We start from the raw sequence: 21,155 nt of genomic DNA on the forward strand, positions 1-21,155 counted from the left end.
GATGGATCTGATGTAAATATCCCCAAATAATGATGATGGTGTGTTTTGGTTTCTCAATCTAGGACATGGTGGGTGCAGTCTCTGCTTGGCATTCACAGCATTGGCACCATGAACTGATCCATCACTTGGAGGTGCTCAAAACAGGAAAATCCCACAATTCCATTTCTGGCTTGGAAAGGGGTTCATATAGTGAAAATGATATCACAGCATGGGGAAGTATAAGAGAACAAGGAACTTTTGTTTCCATGGCAATCTGAGATCCTTCTCCAGACACAGGCACAAAGGCAATATGCTGAATGATTATCTGAAGGTCATGTTGTTCTTAGGAGAAAAAGTTAGGGAGAATGAACTGGGATAAATTCTCCAACCAGGATGCACACTGCATTTCTAACCAGTTCAAATAAACAACTGCTGAAGGAAAGAATTGCCTTCATTAATGGCATCAGTTTATTTTAAAATCTGTTTGCCCAAAGGGAACAGCAGCCTGCGCAGGATGATATTTTCTACCATTATTTGATATGTTCAGAGACAAATGTTGAGATTCTGGGTATATTTGGCATCCCTCACCTGGTAAAATAATTATATTCCCTTTAAAGTTAAATGCATCTTAAAACTGAGTAAAATGTCTTCATGTAAGAGCTTGTTTATGTTTCCAGTCATTTTTTTCTGTGGTAAGAACCACTCTTTTAAGGATCTGCCTTATCAATAAGTGTAAACAGGGCTTTAAATGCCATGATACTCAGGGTGTGCAGGTGAACAGAACCTTAGTAGCTGTCTCTGTTACACGTGTAAGAAACAGGCATCAAAGAGCCACATAAATGTTCAATGCAGTTTCCTTTGTATTTCCCAGTGTCATTTTTAGGTTTCCATTTCCTCTGAGATGGTTTGACCTTGTTGACAGCAGGGGTAAATGCTTTATGCAGCAAAGAAAATGACTTTGGAAAGTGTAATTCTCTTCTCTTGTTCCATTCTGTGCTTCATGATTTACTACAGAGCTGAAGTACAAAGGAACAGAAACTTCACTGGTGTTCAAGAGGAAAGTTATTTTTAGACTCATTTTATTGCCAAAGCATATAGAAACCTTATGTGCTACCTCAGAAAGTTATCCTGGAATGGCAAGGAAAACAGAGATGCCTGTTTTTTTGTCTTTTTTTTTTTTTTTTTTCCCATCAATGAAGCTTTGCTGCAACTAAAAATTGGTTTTCCAAATGAGAAGTTGCAGGAGTCACTGAGCTGTTTGAGTTAAACCTAAACGTGTGGTCACTGATTGTGGGGTATAAATACAAATTAAGATCCTCAGCAAGGACCGTGCTTACAGGTACAACTTTACTTTCTCCTCAGTGAAAAGCATTTCTGAATCTGCATTTTCCAGAGTCATTTAGGTTGGAAAAGATCTCTAAGATCATTAAGTCTATCCATTAACCTGCTAATCCCACACATGTCCCCCGGTTCCACATCCACAATGCTTTTAAGTCATTCCAGGGATGGGGACTCCACCACTGCTCTGGGCAGCTCCAATGCTTGATCACCTTTTCCATGATGAAACCTCCCCTAATATCCACCCTAAACCTGGCAGGGAGAGTGGCAGGAACAAGGAAGAGCTGGGAGTGCCTCTTTTTCCAGAAGTGTTGTTGAAATTAGCCCAGCTTAGAGAGCAAACCATCATCTTCCAAATAAATCCTTCTTGGGAACAGAGAGGGAAACCCCACTCATTTGCAGACCCCAGCATGTTGTGTCTCACTGCAGCAGGACAAACATTTAAAGCAAAGTGTGGAATGACTTCTACACTCTCACAGGCATCATTTCAGGGAGGGAGGGTGATGCTAGTTACAGTTGTTTTCTACAGAAATCTCAGTTTGCCTTATCTCCTTCCACATCAAGAGCAGGTTTTTATAAGCTATTTTGATATTTCCCTGGCAAAAGAAAACAAACAGCCCTTAGGCCCAAAACATCTGAGCCCTCACTGATCTTAATACTTCTGTGACACTCTTAGAAGAAAAACCTCCTTTCCTGTAAGTTGTTTCTAGGATGCTGACAGATAAAAAAGTAGTAAAAACATTTTATGGTGAAGTAGATCAAAATTGTGCCTAGGGACAGATTTTCTGTAGTCTCAGCTGGCTGAATTCATGCACATCCCAAAAAGGGAGGTGGGTGTGGAAGGGGAAGCAGTGAATCCACACCCACAGTAAGTATTAAAACCCCAAAAGAGAAATACAGGGGAGCTGCTTATTTGCACAGGTTGATACCCTGGAATAGGTTTTGTTGAATTAATCTTTCTGAAGGGTAATTGCAGACAGAGAGAAAAGAGGGACTGTTTGTGGTGACTGCAGGACGAGCAGCAATGGGTTTAGTGCTGCCTTATGTCCTGCAAAGTTCTTCCCAGTGGAAGGCAAAATTTCCCCAAATCACATTCCTCAGGTCTTTAATTAAATACACTCAACTTTGTATTTTGTGAAAATGCTTCTTGTTATGCTTGAGAATGTTAATACTCACCACTCTGTCCATCTTTAAACACTACAGCAAGTTAAATAATGATCTGCAGCTAAAGCTCCTTTAGTTACCAAACAGCCAAGTCCTCATTGACATCATGGAATAGTTTATTTTTCTACTACTTCTCTAGGTGTGTGAATATTCATCATGCTTTCAGAAGAGTGGCTGTGCTGCAAATGGCAGCAAAATTAAACACATTTTCTGTAGCTTGTGCTCTGCCCTCAGAAATTAGGGCCAAGGAGGGAGAGGACTTTGGGAAGGGAAAATGAAGTCAGAATATTTGTGAAACCACTAAGAGGGGATTTCCAGGATATTCAGCCTGCTCCCACACTGCTCCCAGAGGCAGAGGTGACAAAGCCATCTATTACAGATAAAAGGGCCTGAAAGTTTGGTGGGAAGCAGCTTTTCAACAAACAAAGTTTATTTATGTATATATATAAAATTCAGCAAAGCAGTGAAAAATAAAAGTACACTTTCTTCTAGTTTTAAAAAGCAAAAATTCCTATATTGAAAATAGAAAGTTGCATAGTTTTCAGATTTAAATGAAAAAAAAAAGTAAAAGTTAAGGATAAAAGTACAGCTGCATTTTTATAAAAGGCAGGACAACAGACACAACATAATCACTACGTTCCTTTTGGGATAGCAACTAAGAAAGCAAGGATGATCATTGCATATATGGGACAGGATCACCCACAGCCTGGAAACCAAATATATCAAAAGATACAGGTACCAAGACATGAAATGATGCTTATTATGGTATTAAAATTATGAGAAACAAAAAATGCAAGCACAAAGCCAGAATAAAGACTGGGGTAACAGATGTGGTGCTTTCTCCCAGCTGACTGGACCATGGCAAGAAATACAATATTCATGATGAAAATATAAGCTGGTGTTTTCAGCACAGGAGTAAGAATTCATATTTCATTGGAGCCAACTGTTGCACATTTCCTTCAGCACTGAAGGTTATTTTAGAGGTATGAAAAAGATGAAAGATAAGATTTTGCTCTCAGACAAATTGATTTCATTAACGACACTGGCTTGCGTGTGTGTAGCACAAAATATCCTGGTCTGCTGGGAAGATGTTTCAGGGGGAACAAATGTCAGGATTATCCCCAAAAAGAGTGAGAAAAAGGGTCACAGATGAGCCATGCTCTTCCTGGTTTTCAGCTGGCCTGAATCCAGGGAGCTGCCAAGTACCCCAGGAGAATCCTCTTATGACTTGGCATGTGATATGTGTTGAGTTGTATTAGTTATGGATAACCTGCTATAAGTTGCTATACAATAATAAGCAACTGCAATGTATAAATTTACCTAAAGCTATATGATTTAAAGTATAGCATTTAAATAATAAACTATAAGTTACTATAAAGTTACTTTAAGTTACTATAAACAAATATAACTATATATATATATGAAATATAGTTTTAGATCTATAAACTAAAATATCGTTTTATATCTACAAAGTAAAATAGAATTTTAGACCTATAAATTAAGTTATATCGAAATTTTGTTGTCATGTGGATGTAAACTAATGTGAAGAAGGGAGGCTGAGATCGACGCTTGCCGGAGATGGATCCTACTTTGTAAAAGTCAAAAGAGGGGGGAAAAAGGGAATAACTTCTGTGGAACGAGGACTGCTTGCCACGGTCCCGCATCCCGCGTATCCCCCTGCGTGCCCAGGGTGGCAGTGCCAGCAGATGACCCCTGCCAGGCACGGGCTCTGCGCGCCCACCCCCTTCTCCCGGGGGAGGGAAACACTTTGGCCACGGGCTGGGAGGAGAAGGCTGCCTGCCAAGTTGCCTTTCCTTGGAATAAGCGCTCTCTTGGATGAGCTGCGCGCAGGAGGAGTGAGGAGTCCGGGCACGGAGCGGGAACTGCCGCGGAACTCGGGGAACTCGGGAGAGAGCGGCACCGAGAGCGGCGGGGCAGGGCAGGAGAGCGGCCAGGGGGCATCCCACCTGCGGGGCGAGTGTCCGAGTGTCCGTGTGTCCGTGTGTCTGTGTGTCCGTGTGTGTGAGTGTCCGTGTGTCCGTGTGTGCGAGTGTCCGAGTGTCCGAGTGTCCGTGTGCCCGTGTGTCCGTGTGTCTGTGTGTGCGAGTGTCCGTGTGTCCGTGTGTCCGTGTGTCTGTGTGTCCGAGTGTCCGTGTGTCTGTGTGTCCGTGTGTCCGTGTGTCTGTGTGTCCGAGTGTCCGTGTGTCTGTGTGTCCGTGTGTCCGTGTGTGTGTGTCCGTGTGTCCGAGTGTCCGAGTGCCTGTGTGTCCGTGTGTCTGTGTGTCCGTGTGTCTGTGTGTCCGTGTGTCTGTGTGTCTGTGTGTCCGTGTGTCCGTGTGTCTGTGTGTCCGTGTGTCCGTGTGTCTGTGTGTCCGTGTGTCTGTGTGTCCGTGTGTCTGTGTGTCTGTGTGTCCGAGTGTCCGTGTGTCTGTGTGTCCGTGTGTCCGTGTGTCTGTGTGTCCGAGTGTCCGTGTGTCTGTGTGTCCGTGTGTCCGTGTGTGTGTGTCCGTGTGTCCGAGTGTCCGAGTGCCTGTGTGTCCGTGTGTGCGAGTGTCCGTGTGTCCGTGTGTCCGTGTGTCTGTGTGTCCGTGTGTCCGGCGGTGCCGCTCTGCCCCCTCCCCGCAGCCCCGTCCCGCTCGGGCTCCATCCCCCGCCGCTCCCCGCGCTGCTCCGGCTGCCCAAACTCTCTTTGCCCTCTCTCCAAATAAAGTTCCAAGAGTCCTGCGAAAGCCAGCGATGACCGCCCGTGGCCGTTCTGGGCTCTGCCTCGCTCTCTGCACCTTTGGGCTGGCGCTGCTGGGGGATGTGTCCCGGGCTGTGCCCGTGGACGATCAGGATTATTACCTGCAGGAAATCACCAACAGGGATCATTATTACTCCTTTCCGTATCCTGGGGAAGAGTTCTTTCCTTTCACGGAGCAACCCGGAGAGGAAGGACCTATCCGTGCTGCTGACACAGAGGAGCACCCAGGGTTCAAACCGAGCAGGAAGGAGTTAAAACAGAAGAAAAACAACAAAAAAGGAAAATCCATTCTTGAAACGCCACCAGGTAACTTTCCGCCTTCTCCTCCAGAGTTTGAAGCCTGCTGAATCTCACGCTGACTTCTAGCATTAATGAATATCCAGTTAATGGCAGTCTTGGTAATAATGACAATAAATGTGGTTGTGGTGATGATGATGACAACACATTCAATTTTAATATCGCACAGAACAGACCTGCAGAACTTTTACATACTTTGAAACAGTCTCTTTACTTGAAAGGGAAGGAGTTAAAGAGTCGGAATGTAGTAATTCTGCTGTACTCTGGCTAGTCTGTGGACTTTTCCTTCTTAATTATTCTTAATTACACTTGGCAACTGGCTTGCTGTGAAAGCTGCTGTTCTATAAGCAGAAGAACAGAGACAGATTTCATAGTAAAAGGTGATTATAGATAGTGACATCTCACCTTATCCCTTGTCACTTTAATCTAAGAGAGGCTTCTGACTTAATTTCACTTCTAAACCTGTGAATTTCTCTGAGATTTCACTTTTAAGCCCTCCAGAGGAAGATATGTAAACAGAGATCTTCCTGGAAAAGACTAAGCCCTATCAAGCTCAATTTAGTTATCCACCAGTTAAGCAAAGAAATTAAACAGCAACAAAACGGCCTTATAATTAAACAGCCACCCTTAATTCCATTTTCTAAAGTTTGCAGAAACTTGATCAGCTTTTACCGCCCACGTGTTCCCATTAACACCTAATTGCACCACCCCAAAAGAGTAATCCCTTTCTGTGTTCCCTGTCTGGTAGGTACTTTACTGGTTTGGGATACTCAGGAGTGAGTTTGGTCCATGAAGTTTAGAGCTGTAAAATTTGGGGCCGAATCTCACTCCCCTACAGCTGAACTTCCCTTTACTTCAGGAGGAAACTTCAGGTTAATGACTGGGGCATATGGCACAAAATCTGTGATTTAGAACCATCAGTGCAGCAAAACAGGGGATCAGGGGCTGTAGAGTGGCTTTAACTTTATCCAGTGACATCCAGCAGATAGCAAACAAAATATTTGAAATTTCATGTTAACACTAATAGAAATCAATTAGCATTTGTGCAGCAAAAACATGGGCCTTTATATTAATAAATTGTGATAAGAAAATGTCATTTCTAACACCTAACATTTCTAAAACCACTTGTGGGGCAGGCAGAGTGGCTTGTCAGGGTAACTCCAGGCAGAAGTCAAGGGTAGTGACTTCTTGTCTGGGGAGCAGACACCTTGTCTGGGGAGCAGAGACACAAAACATCCGTGTCCCTGTCCCCTCGGGGTCCAGCAGCTTCCCAAGGGGATGACACTGCCTGGACCATCTCAAGGTTCATTATCTCAGTATGGCCACTGCAGTCTGCAGGAGATCTTCTGAGAATGTTCTTGTTCCGATGTGTCGTTGGTTTGGCTTTTTAAATTAAGGAAAAAGGCTCTGCTTTCCACCTCCACAGACTGAATCAGGTGGATTATGACAGGACAAGGGGGAACCACTTCCCACTGCCAGAGGGCAGGGTTGGATGGGATTTTGGGAAGGAATTGTTCCCTGGGAGGGTGGGCAGGCCCTGGCACAGGTGCCCAGAGCAGCTGTGGCTGCCCCTGCATCCCTGGAAGTGTCCAAGGGATGTTGGATGGGGCTTGGAGCACCCTGGGATAGTGGAATGGACTGGATGATGTTTTAAGATCCTTTCCAACCCAAACCATTCCATAAATTCATGACCATGGGGATCACTTGGATATTAAAGCTCTGTAATTAGGGTTTTGATTCCTCATTGTGGTGGAGACAGTCAAGATGTCCATCCTGTGGTGGGATGTTCTGTGGTTCATCTCTTCTTTCACCTTCCCCATTGGCTTTTTCCCAATTTTCCCAGCACTTGGGGATTCACACTTGCTCCAAACATGACAGTGATGAGAAGAGAATCCAATCCATGAGGGCAAAGTTTATTTATCTTTACAGACTGGCATTATCCTCGTTCCCCACCTGCTGCACTGAGCACAGGGGGAGAGGCTCGTGGGGCACCACCAAAATCAGCTGGAAATGGCTCAATCCCTCCTTCCACAGCACTTTTGGGCTCTTTGGACACAGCTGAGCTTCCAAGCTTTCACCAGCCATGTGCAATAAGAGGTTTCAAAGCCTGTGAGCTTTTAAAAAAGCAGCCAGAGGTACAACAAGCAACTGATCTCCTCCACCAAACTCCTCCTTGAGCCAGACATGGGTGATGGACATCAACTCAGCAAACTGGACTTGTTTATCTAGGAAAATTCAGTGGATTTCCCTGGGAGCAGCTCAACAATTTTAACTGCAAGAGGCATCATAAACCCTGAGGTGAATACCCAGTGAGGAGAACGGGCACCACTTGTTACAGATGGGAGTGAAAACAGGAGGGTGCCAGCAGCAAGTGTCAGGCAGTTTGAGCTGCAGTGTTAAAAGCCCTGGCTATAATATTTAAAATTTCTCTTTTCTCCTCACCCAGAGGCAGGCAAGGGCAAGGTCCTGCCGGGGCAGTAACTCTGATGCTTAGCGCCATGTCCCCATGTCACCAGGGATCAGCTTGGAATGAAGATCTGACAATCTGGCCCTCACAGAGATGTAGAAATACTAATACATACCTATATTTACTCACATCTGGATGTTAAGAGGCCAGCTAGAAATAATAATAGCAGCTGTCAAACAGATATCAATAATAATAATAACCATAAATCTGGCTGGGTAAGAGTGTGTCTTGTGCTTATGTGTACACAACTGTGTATATGCATCTCTCCAGAGGTGGAATTAATTTATTGGACATGCAGTAAATACCGAAATTTGGGGTTTGTGAGGCTCTCTGGCAGCCAAGACATGTGGGATTAATTAGTTGTAACAAACAATAGCCTGGCTGGGAGCTGGGATGGGGAAGGAGGAGGAATGGGAATGTGTGATGTGCCCTTTGGCTGAGCAGCTGGTCCTGATCAACCCCAGCTTTGAATCAAAGTGGAAATCAAACAGAGCAGTCTCAAGGACATGGCACTAAACAGATGACACACACTCCATTTATTTCAGCTAATTACTGAAGGTGGCCAGAAAATGGATATTTGCAGTCTGTGAAATATTAATGCAGAAAGAAACCCAACTGGTGACAGTGGGTTTGCAATTTTTTGCTTAAATATAAGAATTGATATTTGCAAATAGTCAGTTCAGGTCAAAGTTGAAAGTATCCATCTGCCTCTTTGCCCTTTAAATTCCCCATAAATTAAGTAGTACCAGGCCATCCTTGGAAGGCAAACAGTTGGATTGACGGGTTTTTGTGTATAAACAGATTTCCATTTTCTAATTCTGTCCTTGTTTGTATAGGCCTCTGTCCAAAGCCCATTCAAATCAATGGAAAGAGTCTTGTTAACATCAATGTTTTTCTTTTATGAGGCTTTTAATAGTTTGATATATGGTACCTCAGCTACCATCTGTGGGGCAGATCCCTTCAGAGTCTGGGGTCTGACTACAGGCAAAAATTCATCATCAAGAGATTTATAGGGCTGAGGTGCCCAATAACCTCCTCAGTGTAGCCCAAATCTGCCACAGTGAAGTTTGTAATTATTTTGATTCGATCTACAAAACTTAAACTTGTAGTCCTTGTAGAGCCATACCTCAATTCTGAATGTATTTAGAAAATAAAGGAGTGATGTTTATTTGTATGGCAGTGCTCAGAGTGGGGCTTAGAGCACATTTTTCTGTATTTCACAGATCTCCCAGTGTTTGATCTCTGCACAGCCCAACATTTGTCTATGTTTAGCTGAAATCAGGATTTCCTTTGGCTCATCTCCTTTGGTGCTCTCCCCAGGCTTGATGAAACTCCTCAGATGCATCAGTGTTTACTTGCCCCATATTTGTTTATTTTTCTTGCCACCTGTTCAGTAATGCAATTCTTAAGGGGTTTGGTTTGTTATTTCTTTTTAATTCCTGTAGTGCATAGGATGGGCCAGGTCTTTCCTGGGACACGTGTGTGAGGAGGAGTCAGTAAGGGAAGGCAAGGAGAGGATAAAATGGACAGCGAAGTCAAACATGGAAATAATCCAGCAGAGAGAATCTGAATTTATAAAAATAGACCAATAGTACTTTAATTGAGATGTTTATCAAGATAATGAAAGCTTGGAGAGAGATCAGTGAGTGAATGAGGAGGGAAAGCTGAATCACAGGGATGTTACTCAGGAAATGCTGGAGATATTTTGGTGTGAAATGGGGGCGAAGATCTGGGGAGCGTGTGAAGTTAAAAACATGACAGGTTTGGAGTGTTACTGGCATTTGGGTGGTGATATTGTTCGCTAGAAAGAAGAGATGACAGAGTGACACATAAGGCATTGAGCTGACAGCTGAAAGCACTTGAGACCTGGTCACCAAGATACAGCAGCACAGAATTTCTCTTGTGCTGGGAAGCCACCAGTGCTGCTCTTCTCCAGTCCTTTGGTGTCCCCTCTCTTAAACCTTCCTTCTCTGAGCAGCCCAAAGTGGAGCTCTCCTGTGACCTAGAACACAGATTTTAATTTTCAAGCTTTTGCTTAAACTTCTCATAATAGGGACTTCTAAGAATGGACTTCCTGGCCTGAGGTGGGTATCCCATGAATGTTAATATGACCTGTATTGCATCCTAATTGCCATATGTGACAAGCAATGTGGCTTTTAATGAGCTTTCTTTCATCTACCAGCCTCTATTTTCTCCTCAACACTTCTAAAATATGCAGAATAATGTAATGTTCACTATTCCATTTAAGAGCCCATCCTTTAAAGAATGTCACAACAAAGAGGACAAGGGATGACTAAGAATGAATAATGAGCAATACCCTCAAAATTGGACAAATCTTTTTGATTAGCATCTTTCCTTACCCATGGCTTCAATGAATAATGTAACACGAGAAAGAAAAAAATGGGAATAAACACGTTTGATTATGCCAGAGAAAACCACTTTCAAAGATAATTCTTCCAGCAGCCTTCTTGGAATTCAACCCCATGTTTAAGGTGAGAAAAATGTCTCTTTAAAAACACGTCTTTAAAAAGGGGATGATTTCACTGAATAGATTTTCATAGTCTCAACCTGAGCCTAGAGCTGTTCCTGAAATGCCAGCATATTATGAGACACTCATTAGCTGAATTCAGTCTTGGGGCTTAATGTTGTTATCTGTTCAGTGAGCTGGCTAGACAGGTCAATGCAATGGCTCACAACCAAATTTCACTTATTTCTTTTGGGTTTGGAATGAAGTTTCTGTCAGCTACGTGAACTTCAAATCTGTCAGAAGGATGAAGTGGTGGAAGTAGAAGCTGTGGTGCAGAAGAAGTAATTTCCTGAATTTTCAATGTTTGAGCTGGGATTTTTAAGTCTTGCCCAATTCACTGTGCAAAAAGCAAACTACCAAAAAGACTGGTGGTCTGAGTACAGAGTTGGGATTTAAGTGTCATATTCACACGGTGGTTGCTTGTGATTTTATTGTTATTTTGCAAAGGATGCTCTAGGTTTGGTCTTCTTGTCAGGCCTCTAGTGAGGTGATGTCTTGTGGGATTATTTGGTCTATGGAAACATAAATCTGTGCCTTTAAGACTGGGTGCTCCAGGAAAACAGGAACAAGTAAAGCTCTGATATAGTCAAAATTACTTGCCTTTTAAAATGCAATTTTAGATTCAGTGCCTGGGAAATGAAATGAGGATGTTCAGAGGAAACTGGCCAGCCCAAAGACAGGTCTCCACCACTGCTGCTGATTATTTTCCTGACGAAGGTTCCTGAGCCACAAATTCCTGCATCTTTCAGGGTCAATCCTTGCTCCTCTGGAGCCTTTTCCTGGCTATTTCAGCTCCAAAAGGTGTTTGGTGGGGTGTTTGCATATCTAATCAAGCAATGAGAAACACCTACATCAAACCATTAGTAAAACACACTGCAATGTTAATTCATTACTTCTGGTGCAACCACATTTATAATTTCCTTGTGGCACAGCAAAAGGAACATTTATGATTCCATTCCCCTGTGGTTTTAACAAACTGGTGTGAGCAAGAACAGGGTATTCTGGATGTCTGCTGTGTGCTGGAAGGGATGGAGCACTATCAGAGAGGAGCAAGGCTTTTTATTCCTCATGCACGTGCCAGGCAGTGCTAAATCAACTTGACATGTCTAAAGGGAAAACTGTTTCTCTTTTCTACCCGTAGCTAAAAATGGCAACGAAAAAAAGGTGAGAAAAACAAGGATAATGAAGAGATGCCAGATGGTGACTCAGGGAGTCAGAGTGCCTGTGAGAGGGAGTGTGTGTGGGTCACTTCAGGCATCTTCAGAGCACTTGGGTTTAGCTGTAAATCCCTCCAGCCCTGCTCAAATTGAATTACAAAGGATGTTCTGGTGAGTCTGCTGATAGATATCTAAAGTCCCCTTCTGGACATAAAATGCTTCCCTCCTGGTGGGGAACATCCCAGTGTTTTGGAACATCCATCTTATGAAGGGTTAAATGGAGACAAGGAAAGACTTGTTTGCTCAGTGATTTACATCATTTTTACAAAAAAAAAAAAGGCTTTAAAGTGACTTCCTGATTCTAGAGGGGTGTTTAAAGGAGCTGTCTTATAAGTGGGACTCAGCCCCAATGCACTGTGAAGCATATTTTATAACAATACATTTCAAAGAATTACATGAGATAATACTACTTCGTCAGAAGTGGAGAAACTCATTTTACCTTGGTTTAGGAAAAGTGAATCTTTTCCTGTTCTGACACGTGAATGCCCCCCAAACTTGCCCTGCCTGGGCTCTGTGGGGCTGCCTTGCTGGGATTTGACATGAAAAGTGAAAAAAAGCTGGGAAGCTTCAGAGGGCCACAGTGACTTCCAGTGGCTGTGACTCATGGCTGGAGCTGAGTTTATTTAGGGGTGAAAATACCCAGATATGGGATTAATCTTCTGTTTCTTTGTGGTTATTTACATGTACAGGTCTGTAAATAAGAGTAAGTAACAGATTTTTGCTCCTTCTTTCACACAAGCATTAGCAGGATGCTGTAATTGCAAAAGTGCTGCTGCATCCAACATGCCAAGCAAGGAGCACAGTAAAAGTTGTGTACATAAGTTAAACATAGATCATAGTTGCATGTCTTTACTTTCTGCTACAGAGTGTATCTGCTCTGTAGCTTCCAGCTACTGACATAGAAAATATTGCTTTCAAAGTGGGTAGTGGAAGTGATTAATTGAGCTTTATTTTATGGGGGGGGGGGTAATTACTTACAGATTTGTTTTGTGGTTTACTTTTTTTTAATGAATTGCCAGACAGACTTTTGTGACTGTACATCAGCCTGGGGCTGCTGGTGAATTATTTAAGGTATGTACCTGGCAAAACTGTTCTCCTACAATCAACGTGATTCCCAAAGACCAAGTCCAACTGAGATCTTCCATGAAGTTGATAGTAAAGAATTATGTGTATATCTATAGTTATAAACTTAAAAATATGGGAATTTTGAAAGTTCTACAGTGGGACTCAGCTGGATAAAGCACCAGAGCCCTCTGTTCATGTCGATTCTTTCTTTTGGACTTCAGCAGCTCATCCAGACAGTGGCTGATAGTCCTTCCTAAATCTGATTTTCTTCCTTAGGTTATGGGGCTTGAGTGCTTCCTGAAGATGATTTTTTCCTTACTCTCTCATGTATCACAAACTTAGTGGTTTTCTTTTTTCCCATGGTAACTCTGGAGTGGATTTGGATTTGTTACAGGATGGGGCTGACTCAAGAACATGGGGATGTGTCCCAGCCTTCAGTGCATGTCCCTGGAGCAGGAGCTTCCCCCAGGTGAGGCCAGAGCTCTTGTGCTGCTGGGGAATAGAGGATGAGGAGAGGAGTAGCCAGGCCCTGCACACACCCGAGCTAAAACAAAGAAAAAAGTGTCTGGCAGATCTCCTGGGGGATATTTTGTTCCTCAGGCTCCTCTGGATAATTTTAGATCCCAGCAGAAACTGCAGTCCAGAACTCGGCTCAGATCTAGACCAGTTCCTTTGCCTTTCATGAGATACATGGAAGTGACAAAAAGGGACCCCAAAAACTTTGATTCCATCTGGTAGTGAAACAAAGGATTGGGGAATCACACACAGAACCAGAAATGTGAGTGATCTCTGAGTGTTCCTCCAAAGACCTTTGAGAATGCTGACAAAATGAGTCCAGGGACTGCAGAAGCCAAGAGATGGATGAAAGGCCCAAGGAAAATGCTAAATTCCAAGCTTGCAGCAATGAGGGCTGGGGGGTCTGAGGCTGGTAGCATGTGGTATCCAAAATCCTCCAGACACATCTGATTTGTTCCATACTCCAAATATGTACTTGGCTTTTTTGGTGCTCGAATGCAAGTCAATTGGCAATCAGACATGTAGACCCCTTGCCATCTTGCAAGAGGAGTAAAATGGGAAACTTTAAAAAATATGGTAAAAAAGTGCTAGTATGGAGTTAGTGCAGATAAAATGCCACAGAACTCTTTGAAAAAGTGGACAGAAAATAGCACAGAACTTTTTCTCTGTTAGTCTTTCCATATTTCTGCTCATTAATCCTGAACTAGATTTTTTTCCTTTCCAATTAGGAAGGGGAAAAATGAGGAGTTTTATGCTCAGGGAAGCTTGCCTTGAAGCTTTCCCTATTCCATGGCTTTTCAAGTGCAGAATACCTGTACTTAGCAAATACTTTTGGCTCCTGTGGATGGGGAGGAGGCTGGACTCTGCAAGGCAGCACTGGAGTTAATAAATCCCAAATCATAACCTGAACTTTTCACATTAACACATTGATGTTTTGCAGTGCAGATGAATCTCTTGGTGACAATGTGGGCACTTTTCTCCAGGAAAAGGATGTCAAACCTCACTGGGCAACTGCTAAAAATTAGATTTTATCTGAATGCACTCCTGAGCATTCCTCCTTGCTTCCACAGGCTGGGAAATGCATTGCCTTCAGCTTGGATTTTTGGGCTTTTTTTGATTTTTGGATTTTTGGGCTTTCAGCCTGGAGCAGGCAGAGGGGAATGCAGTCAGTTTTATATTCACTAATAACTCATATTCCAATTCATTTGGAGCTCCTGACACACTTTGCTTTGAACCAGTGAGGCCTCCAATGTGCTAAATGTGGAGCCTGTGATTATGAGCCTTTGCTGGACCACAGCTGAATTGTTAAACAAAGCAGAAAAGATGTTTGGACAGAATGAATTTTGGGAATCTTTCACAGGCTGCTGCGTGACCGTAGGAAGCTGGAATAGGGAGAAGGGAGCTCTGAACATTTGGGCTGGAGAGGTGCCCACCCTTGGAGATATTTGTCTGAACCTTGCTTGAACTGCTTTATCTCCTTTGCTCCATAGCTTGGAGCTGGAGCTTCACACCAACTTCCCAGCAGAAGCTCCAAACCTTCCCTACAATCCTCCCAGAGATACCCACAAGCAATGTCTTGCTCAATTTTAGCATTTCTCTTCCTGCAATGCAGGAAGCCTTGAGAAACTGCTGAGTGTTCAGAATTTAAAAGGTAATAACCAAGCTTTTAAATCCACATATTCCTAGTGCTTGCTTGGGTTTGAGGCTTTTTAAAACTTATTTCTTTATTTCCATAAGCTGACTTTTCCATGATTGGTTTGAAGGCAGGTAGGGAGGGGGAAGTTGAACAGAGAGACTCTGGTGTGTCCAAATGTCATCTTCACAATGGAATTTGAAATCATGAAAGCTAAAAAGTCACCTGAGAGCTGAAATCCTTGGGAAGATGAGCAAAGACTCGGGGAATCACACCTGCAGAAATGTGGGAAAGGAAGAGCCTGGCTGCACAGGGGGCTTTCTGAGCTCCTTAAGAATCATGCCTTCCTCTAAAATTACTTTGGGGAGGAGCTGATTCCCCTGGCTGGGCTCTGTCCTTAGATTTTCCATGTTCTCCAGTGGGATTCCTGTGCTGGTGTGGGGTTTGTGTCCCCTGAGTGAGCCCAAGTGCCAATTAGAGACCTCTTCCCAAGGGAAGCCTCTCTCATGCACCCCTACAATTCCACTCCTCTTTTCTTTTTTATTTATTTCTGGGGTTTGGTATGGGCTGTGGTGTTTTTGGTTGTTGGTTTGGGTTTTTTTTGGTTTTTTTAATAAAAGAGGGTACTCACACTTCAATCCAGGCCTGGATCTGATTTTCTCAGATCTCAGAGATTTAGATATTTTTTGAAATGTTGCTTCTTGATGCTTTGAACTCTTAGATCCTCTGCTCTCAGGGTGCAACAGCTTGGACATAGTGGGCTTTAAAGAAAACAAGAAAGCTCTGTTATATGAGTTCCTAAATCTTTTGCTTTTCTGCACTTCTGGATTTATCCAAAGAACCTCTGGTTATTTTCTATGTGCACCTGGCCAATTTTTTATCCCTCCACTGAAGTAGTATTCCACTTTGGGAATTTAAATCTAAAGTATAAGTTACTAATCTAAATCTAAAGTATAAGTTACTTCTGACATTTTAGTGCTGTCTTAGAGCTGCATATCAAAGAACACCCAAGAATTCAAAGAATTACGTGTATTCAAAGAATACACAGTCTATCAAATGAATAACCAGTTAACTAAAAAAGAGTGATTAAGTGAGAAGCAGACAACCCAACCAAACTTATTTTTTCTTTTACTCTGCTCTAGAACTTACAAACTGATTCCTTTTTAAGGTTTGGGAAGGAGTACAAAGCTTGAGTTCAGGTTTATTGTAACCACACAACTTTCCTCTGGAATCACTGCCTGAGCAACAGCTCCAGGCACTATGAGAACTTCTGTGCCTTATGAGAAATGTTTGGGTTTATTAATTTCTCTTATTATAGCGTGTGAAATCATAACAACAGATGTGATGCTAGAAGAAAAAAAAAGTGTATAAATGTCTAAACTTGCTAGAGCAGACACACCAGGTCTTCATAAAACTCAGACCTTACACTTTATAAAAGGTTTTAAAAGCAAGCTGGATTGGTTTGAGGTATTTCCTGTCACAGGCTCCTTATATAGGTCGAGTATTTTTCCCAGATGTGCAGGCTGGCAGTGGGCTGGGCAGGGAGGGAGAGCAGGGTGACAGCTCTGAGGGATGCTGGGGCTGGGGCAGAGCCTCCCTGCGATGCTCCCAGTGCTGCTGGAGGAGAAGGGGTGGCAATTCCAAGGGGTGAGGCTTGGCTTGGCAATCCCAGCCCATCTTTGAGGGTGTTGCTTGTGCACGGAGCTGCGTTTGCAGCCGTGTGTTCAAACTTTCATGTCAGCACTGAGGAGCAGCACGTTGTTGGGAAGATTTCAAATCCAAAGCCTGGAAGGATTTCATCCCTCCAAAGGATGAGTTTTCCCCAGGGCAGCAGAGGAGGACTGGTGATCAGGTCAGAGGGATGATCCTCACCCAGGTCTCACTGCAGATATGGACTGCTGCTAGTCTGCACTCTGTTGGCAATTGGAGTATTTTTAACTTTAATAATAAAAATATGAAAGATGACATCTCAGCTCTCAGTTAAGATGACTAATGGCTCTCGGCTGCCTAAGGGCACAGCTCGTGCTACTTCATCAGCTCTGGAGCTTCCTGCCCTGCATCAGGAGCTAAGTCAGACAGCTACAGGGGGAGAAAACAGCCTAGGAAACCCAAAACTGAAGAGCCAAGTGATTCTATCCACATCCACGATTTACTCCTGCTAGGCTTTGAGCTACATCACCGAAGGAAGTTCGCGCGTCTGTTTCAGTGTCATTTTCAGCTCATTTTCCGCCTTGTTGAGAAGTAAAAAAAAAATATAGTTTTGTCTGTGCTGGAGTTTAACTGGATTAAAATTGGAATAACATTAAGTGGAACTGACTGGGAAGCTGCTGATTTCAGTCCTTCTCAAGTGTAAATTTAGCACTTGGGAGTGGAGGTGACTGTAGCAAGTGGGGATGAAATTTAATGGCTCGTCACTACTAATGAGAACTTTACAGTTTCTCAGGTTTTTCCTGCTCCGTGTGTGTGGGGAGGGTGGGAAGGTGAAAGCTGGGTGATATCAGAGTAGTGCCATTTATTCCAGTGGAATTAGGTGCTTCCAGAGGATTTCTGAAGCTGTTCTTGTGTGTGTCAGCCCCAGGTGAGGAGTTCTGATTCCCAGAGTGGAGCATTTACAGCCCCTTTCCCGTGTCCTCCCACTTGTATAATTCCTTTGGGCCACCTCAAATCCATGGGGTTTTTTTCCCCAAAAGCATGGCTGTGTTGCAAAATCCTCAAAAACCAGCCAGGATGCTCAGTAAATGTGTATTTCTAGGACCAGGAGTTATGGATATTTTCCAGTTTATTTATTTTAAGGAATTTCATGACTGTGCCCAGTGAATGTTCTATACCAACTATGGCTATATTGGATATATTTACTGCTGTATAAAATTCCTACTACAGCTCTCATGGAGGGAGAGGGGAATAACTGCACCTCAAGCCAGTTTTGTACTCATACAACTTCTTATAGATTTATCCTATTTTTGGTAAAATGCACTCAAATTGGATTGCTAATATGGTTAAACTCGAGCACTTTTAAGATGTCTCATTTATTGAGCCAGGGTTGTATCTTAAGATCAGAGTTATTTCTGTCTTGGTTTTATACTTGTTAATAGCATTCCAAGTTTTAATGTTTATTTTTGATGGCTACAATTAATGCTCTGAGTGTAGAATCTCTGCTCTTGCAGTATACCTCAGTGACCTGGTATTTTTAGCTATTTCTGGCATGAAAATCTGTTTTGAATGGTAATTTTTGTCCCATACCCAGCCATTGTGCAAGTGGTCTGTCTCAGTTTTGTTCTTCATTTTTTTGGCTAAGTCTGTTTGTTTGGCTCTGGAAAAAAAAAAGAATTGTTCTCATTTTTGATGGCTGTACTCAGTTTTGTGGCTTTAGCTGGAATTACAGAAACTCTTCACCCTGTGCTTCAAAAAAAAAAAAAAAAAAAAAAAAAAAAACCAAAAACAAAAACCACCAGAGGAGACATTTTAAAATTAATAGCACAGAATTCAGCCTTTGTCAAAGCTCATAATAAAAAGTTAAGAGCTGATACGATATTTTTCAGGCTGGGTTCTTTTGGCCACTAAAGAAAATATGTTTTTTTCAGAGTGATTAAATTAAATACTTTCTCTGTAGAGAGAGGGGAGATCTTTGCAGATGCGGGTACAAATTGGAGGGTACCTTGTGCCACATCACAAATCCCATCCTGTGCCAGGCTGGTGGCAGCAGAAGGCAGCTCAGGGAGGGAGTGTGATGTCTGGAGTTTAGATGAACCTCTTGAGTCTGAAGGCTTGGCCACAAAACTCCCAGGCACTCTGGAAACTGCTGCCTCCAGCTGTGCCAGCAATAATAGAAGCTCTTCCTGCTAAATGTTTCATTGCATCTTGAGCCAGCCACAACCTGGGCTTGTGAGAGAGCAAAAATGTGAAAAGTTAATGAGAGAAAACGAAAAAGTGTATTTTCGGAATCTCATTTGGTTTCATGTCAGACCTGACCTAAAGAACCCAGAGAATTCTTCATTTATTCTTCATTTCTTTTTAAATCTTCAGGAGCAATCACAAGGGTAGGTTGCAGTGCTGTGATAAATATTTCCTCCTGAGAGAAGTCCCTGACGTTGTAGACCTCAATGCAGCATTTGGTGCCTGTCCTGGAAAAATATACAGCTTCAGTGCAACATTAGCCAATAATTAATGTGGTCTTAGGATAGGAAATGTTGGCATCTCCTTAATTCTTTATTTGATCTTTGGCCTGGGACTATAATTCAGTATTTCAGCTTCTGTGCAGGGGATTTGTTGTAAGTGCACTTTGCTTGCTTTGCTCTCACAGCGCTCTGGGAATGAGTTTTTCAGAAAAAGTGAATAAAAGCAAGGGGTGTTTAGGGAACTTTAAGCTGCCCCAAGATGCTGCTTCAAATGATCTGGGCTCTAGGGTGGCTGGTGGCCTGAATTCAGGCCAGAAAAGAAACTTGCTGTTGTTGTTAGCAACACTTCAGATATGAGCAGAGTCAGAAAACCACTCAGACTGAAATCCATGGACATTTTTCCAGGCAAGAGCTGGGCCACAGCAACTGTGGAGTGTGAGTCATGAACATCTGTGGGAATTTCACACTTCCATGATCACATCATCAAAAGCAGCAACATTTAGAGACCGAATTTCCACCCCCCCATGCCCTCATAAATAAATATAAATTATTTAAATAATATATACATAAGAAATTATTTAGAAAATGGAAAACTTTATTCTGTTGAACTCAGCCCCTACAAAGTTGTCCATCACAGAAACATAATCAAAAGATATTTTCATCAAGGTGAAGGTTGTCAGAAATGTGCTTTTACTGTTATTTCACCTTCAGGTGCATTGCAGTATTAAAGTACTTTGCATACCTGTGTCCTAAGCATAAGTTTAGCCACAGAAATTAGACTGCCAGAGTTCCCATTAAAAGTTTCTGCTGTTGGAAGATGAATAATCAACCACACTTTTCACGGGAAAACCTCTAAATTTAGCTGCTAGGGCAAAATTTATGATATTGGCCTCATTAAGAAATTTTTGTGCAAGACCATCAAGACCTAAGAACAGTATGCATTTATAATGAGCATTAGTCTTAATTCCCACAAAATATACACTTATTTGTGTGCTTAATTTACCTGTATATTTAGGTAAATTCACAGTTTTGCCTGTTAACTGAGTGTTGAAGTGTTTTGTTTAAACAAGACTTACATCCCATATCTCCCCTGGGATAGGAGATTGTCAGGAGCACAAAGCTGATATTTCTCCTTTTCCAGATCCTGGTACCTCTGCTCATGAGGAGTTAGACCAGCACAGACTTGCAGGAATTGAAGAGGGTTACAGGGTTACACTCTTGTGATATGGGCTGAAGACGAAACATGACGCTTCTCTCTGCCCTTCCATTTGAAATATTCCAAAATTGATGGAAAATTCTCTTTAAGTAAAAGAATTGTTTGTCTGCTTTGCCTCAGAAAGAGGAGGACAGAATGATTTCCTAAATGCATCTTTATTAGACACAAGAGCCACAAAGGCAGGCTGGACTTACATGCCATTCTTTAGTTAGACCAGAAAGAAATAAAATTAAATAAATTAGCAATTTAGGCAACAGAGACGAGCACAAGTGTTTTCCTTGCCTGCTCATACAGCTGTGTGATACAGAACATCTGAAACTGCAGCACTGCAGCTGCAATTATCCTGCAGGAGTGAAGGAAACCACGCTGGCTCTGCAAAAGGTGGGGTCTTGACCAGAGCTTCAATTGAAGATGCTGCAGCAATAGGACAAAGCCATCACGAGGATGAAATGTGCTTTCAAATATCCCCAGACACTGAGATTGCAAAGTGAGCCCCTGCTGGCTTGAGGAGGGAGCTCAGCTGCACATCCAGGTGTTGTTCTTGCTGTAGGCAAACCTAGAATAAGAGGTAAATTCAGATTTCAAGAGATGAGGTGGAGCCTGAGCTGATTTTAAGGGCCAGGGGATTTCCCCCAGTGCCCAGGTACCAGAACTGCCTTGGTGCCCTGCTGGGACTCCTGGGAGAAGAAGAATTGACAACAAAAAAACAGTCTGGACACTGAGATGTGGCCATTTAGCATTGCTGCAGGGAAGCTGTTCTGGGCTGAAAGCCTCACAGGAACACACTTCCACAGACAAATGTTATTTTATTTTACTGGAATTAATTCATTTGATCCAGACATCTTATTAATGCTCATTTCTAAAGTGAATACCTATCC

At 42.7% G+C, this 21,155-nt stretch overlaps 1 protein-coding gene across 1 annotated transcript in view; it reads left to right on the forward strand.

Annotated features, from left to right (window-relative positions):
* Nucleotides 1–4,317: 4,317 nt before the first annotated feature.
* Nucleotides 4,318–21,155, forward strand: part of CPXM2 (carboxypeptidase X, M14 family member 2) — a 69,440-nt gene continuing 52,602 nt past the window's right edge. The window contains 3 exon segments of the mRNA XM_053984319.1: nt 4,318–5,141; nt 5,143–5,198; nt 5,201–5,530. Coding sequence (XP_053840294.1) covers nt 4,318–5,141; nt 5,143–5,198; nt 5,201–5,530 — 1,210 coding nt within the window.

This window comes from Vidua macroura, chromosome 8, assembly GCF_024509145.1.
Source record: "Vidua macroura isolate BioBank_ID:100142 chromosome 8, ASM2450914v1, whole genome shotgun sequence".
NCBI classification, from domain to species: domain Eukaryota; kingdom Metazoa; phylum Chordata; class Aves; order Passeriformes; family Viduidae; genus Vidua; species Vidua macroura.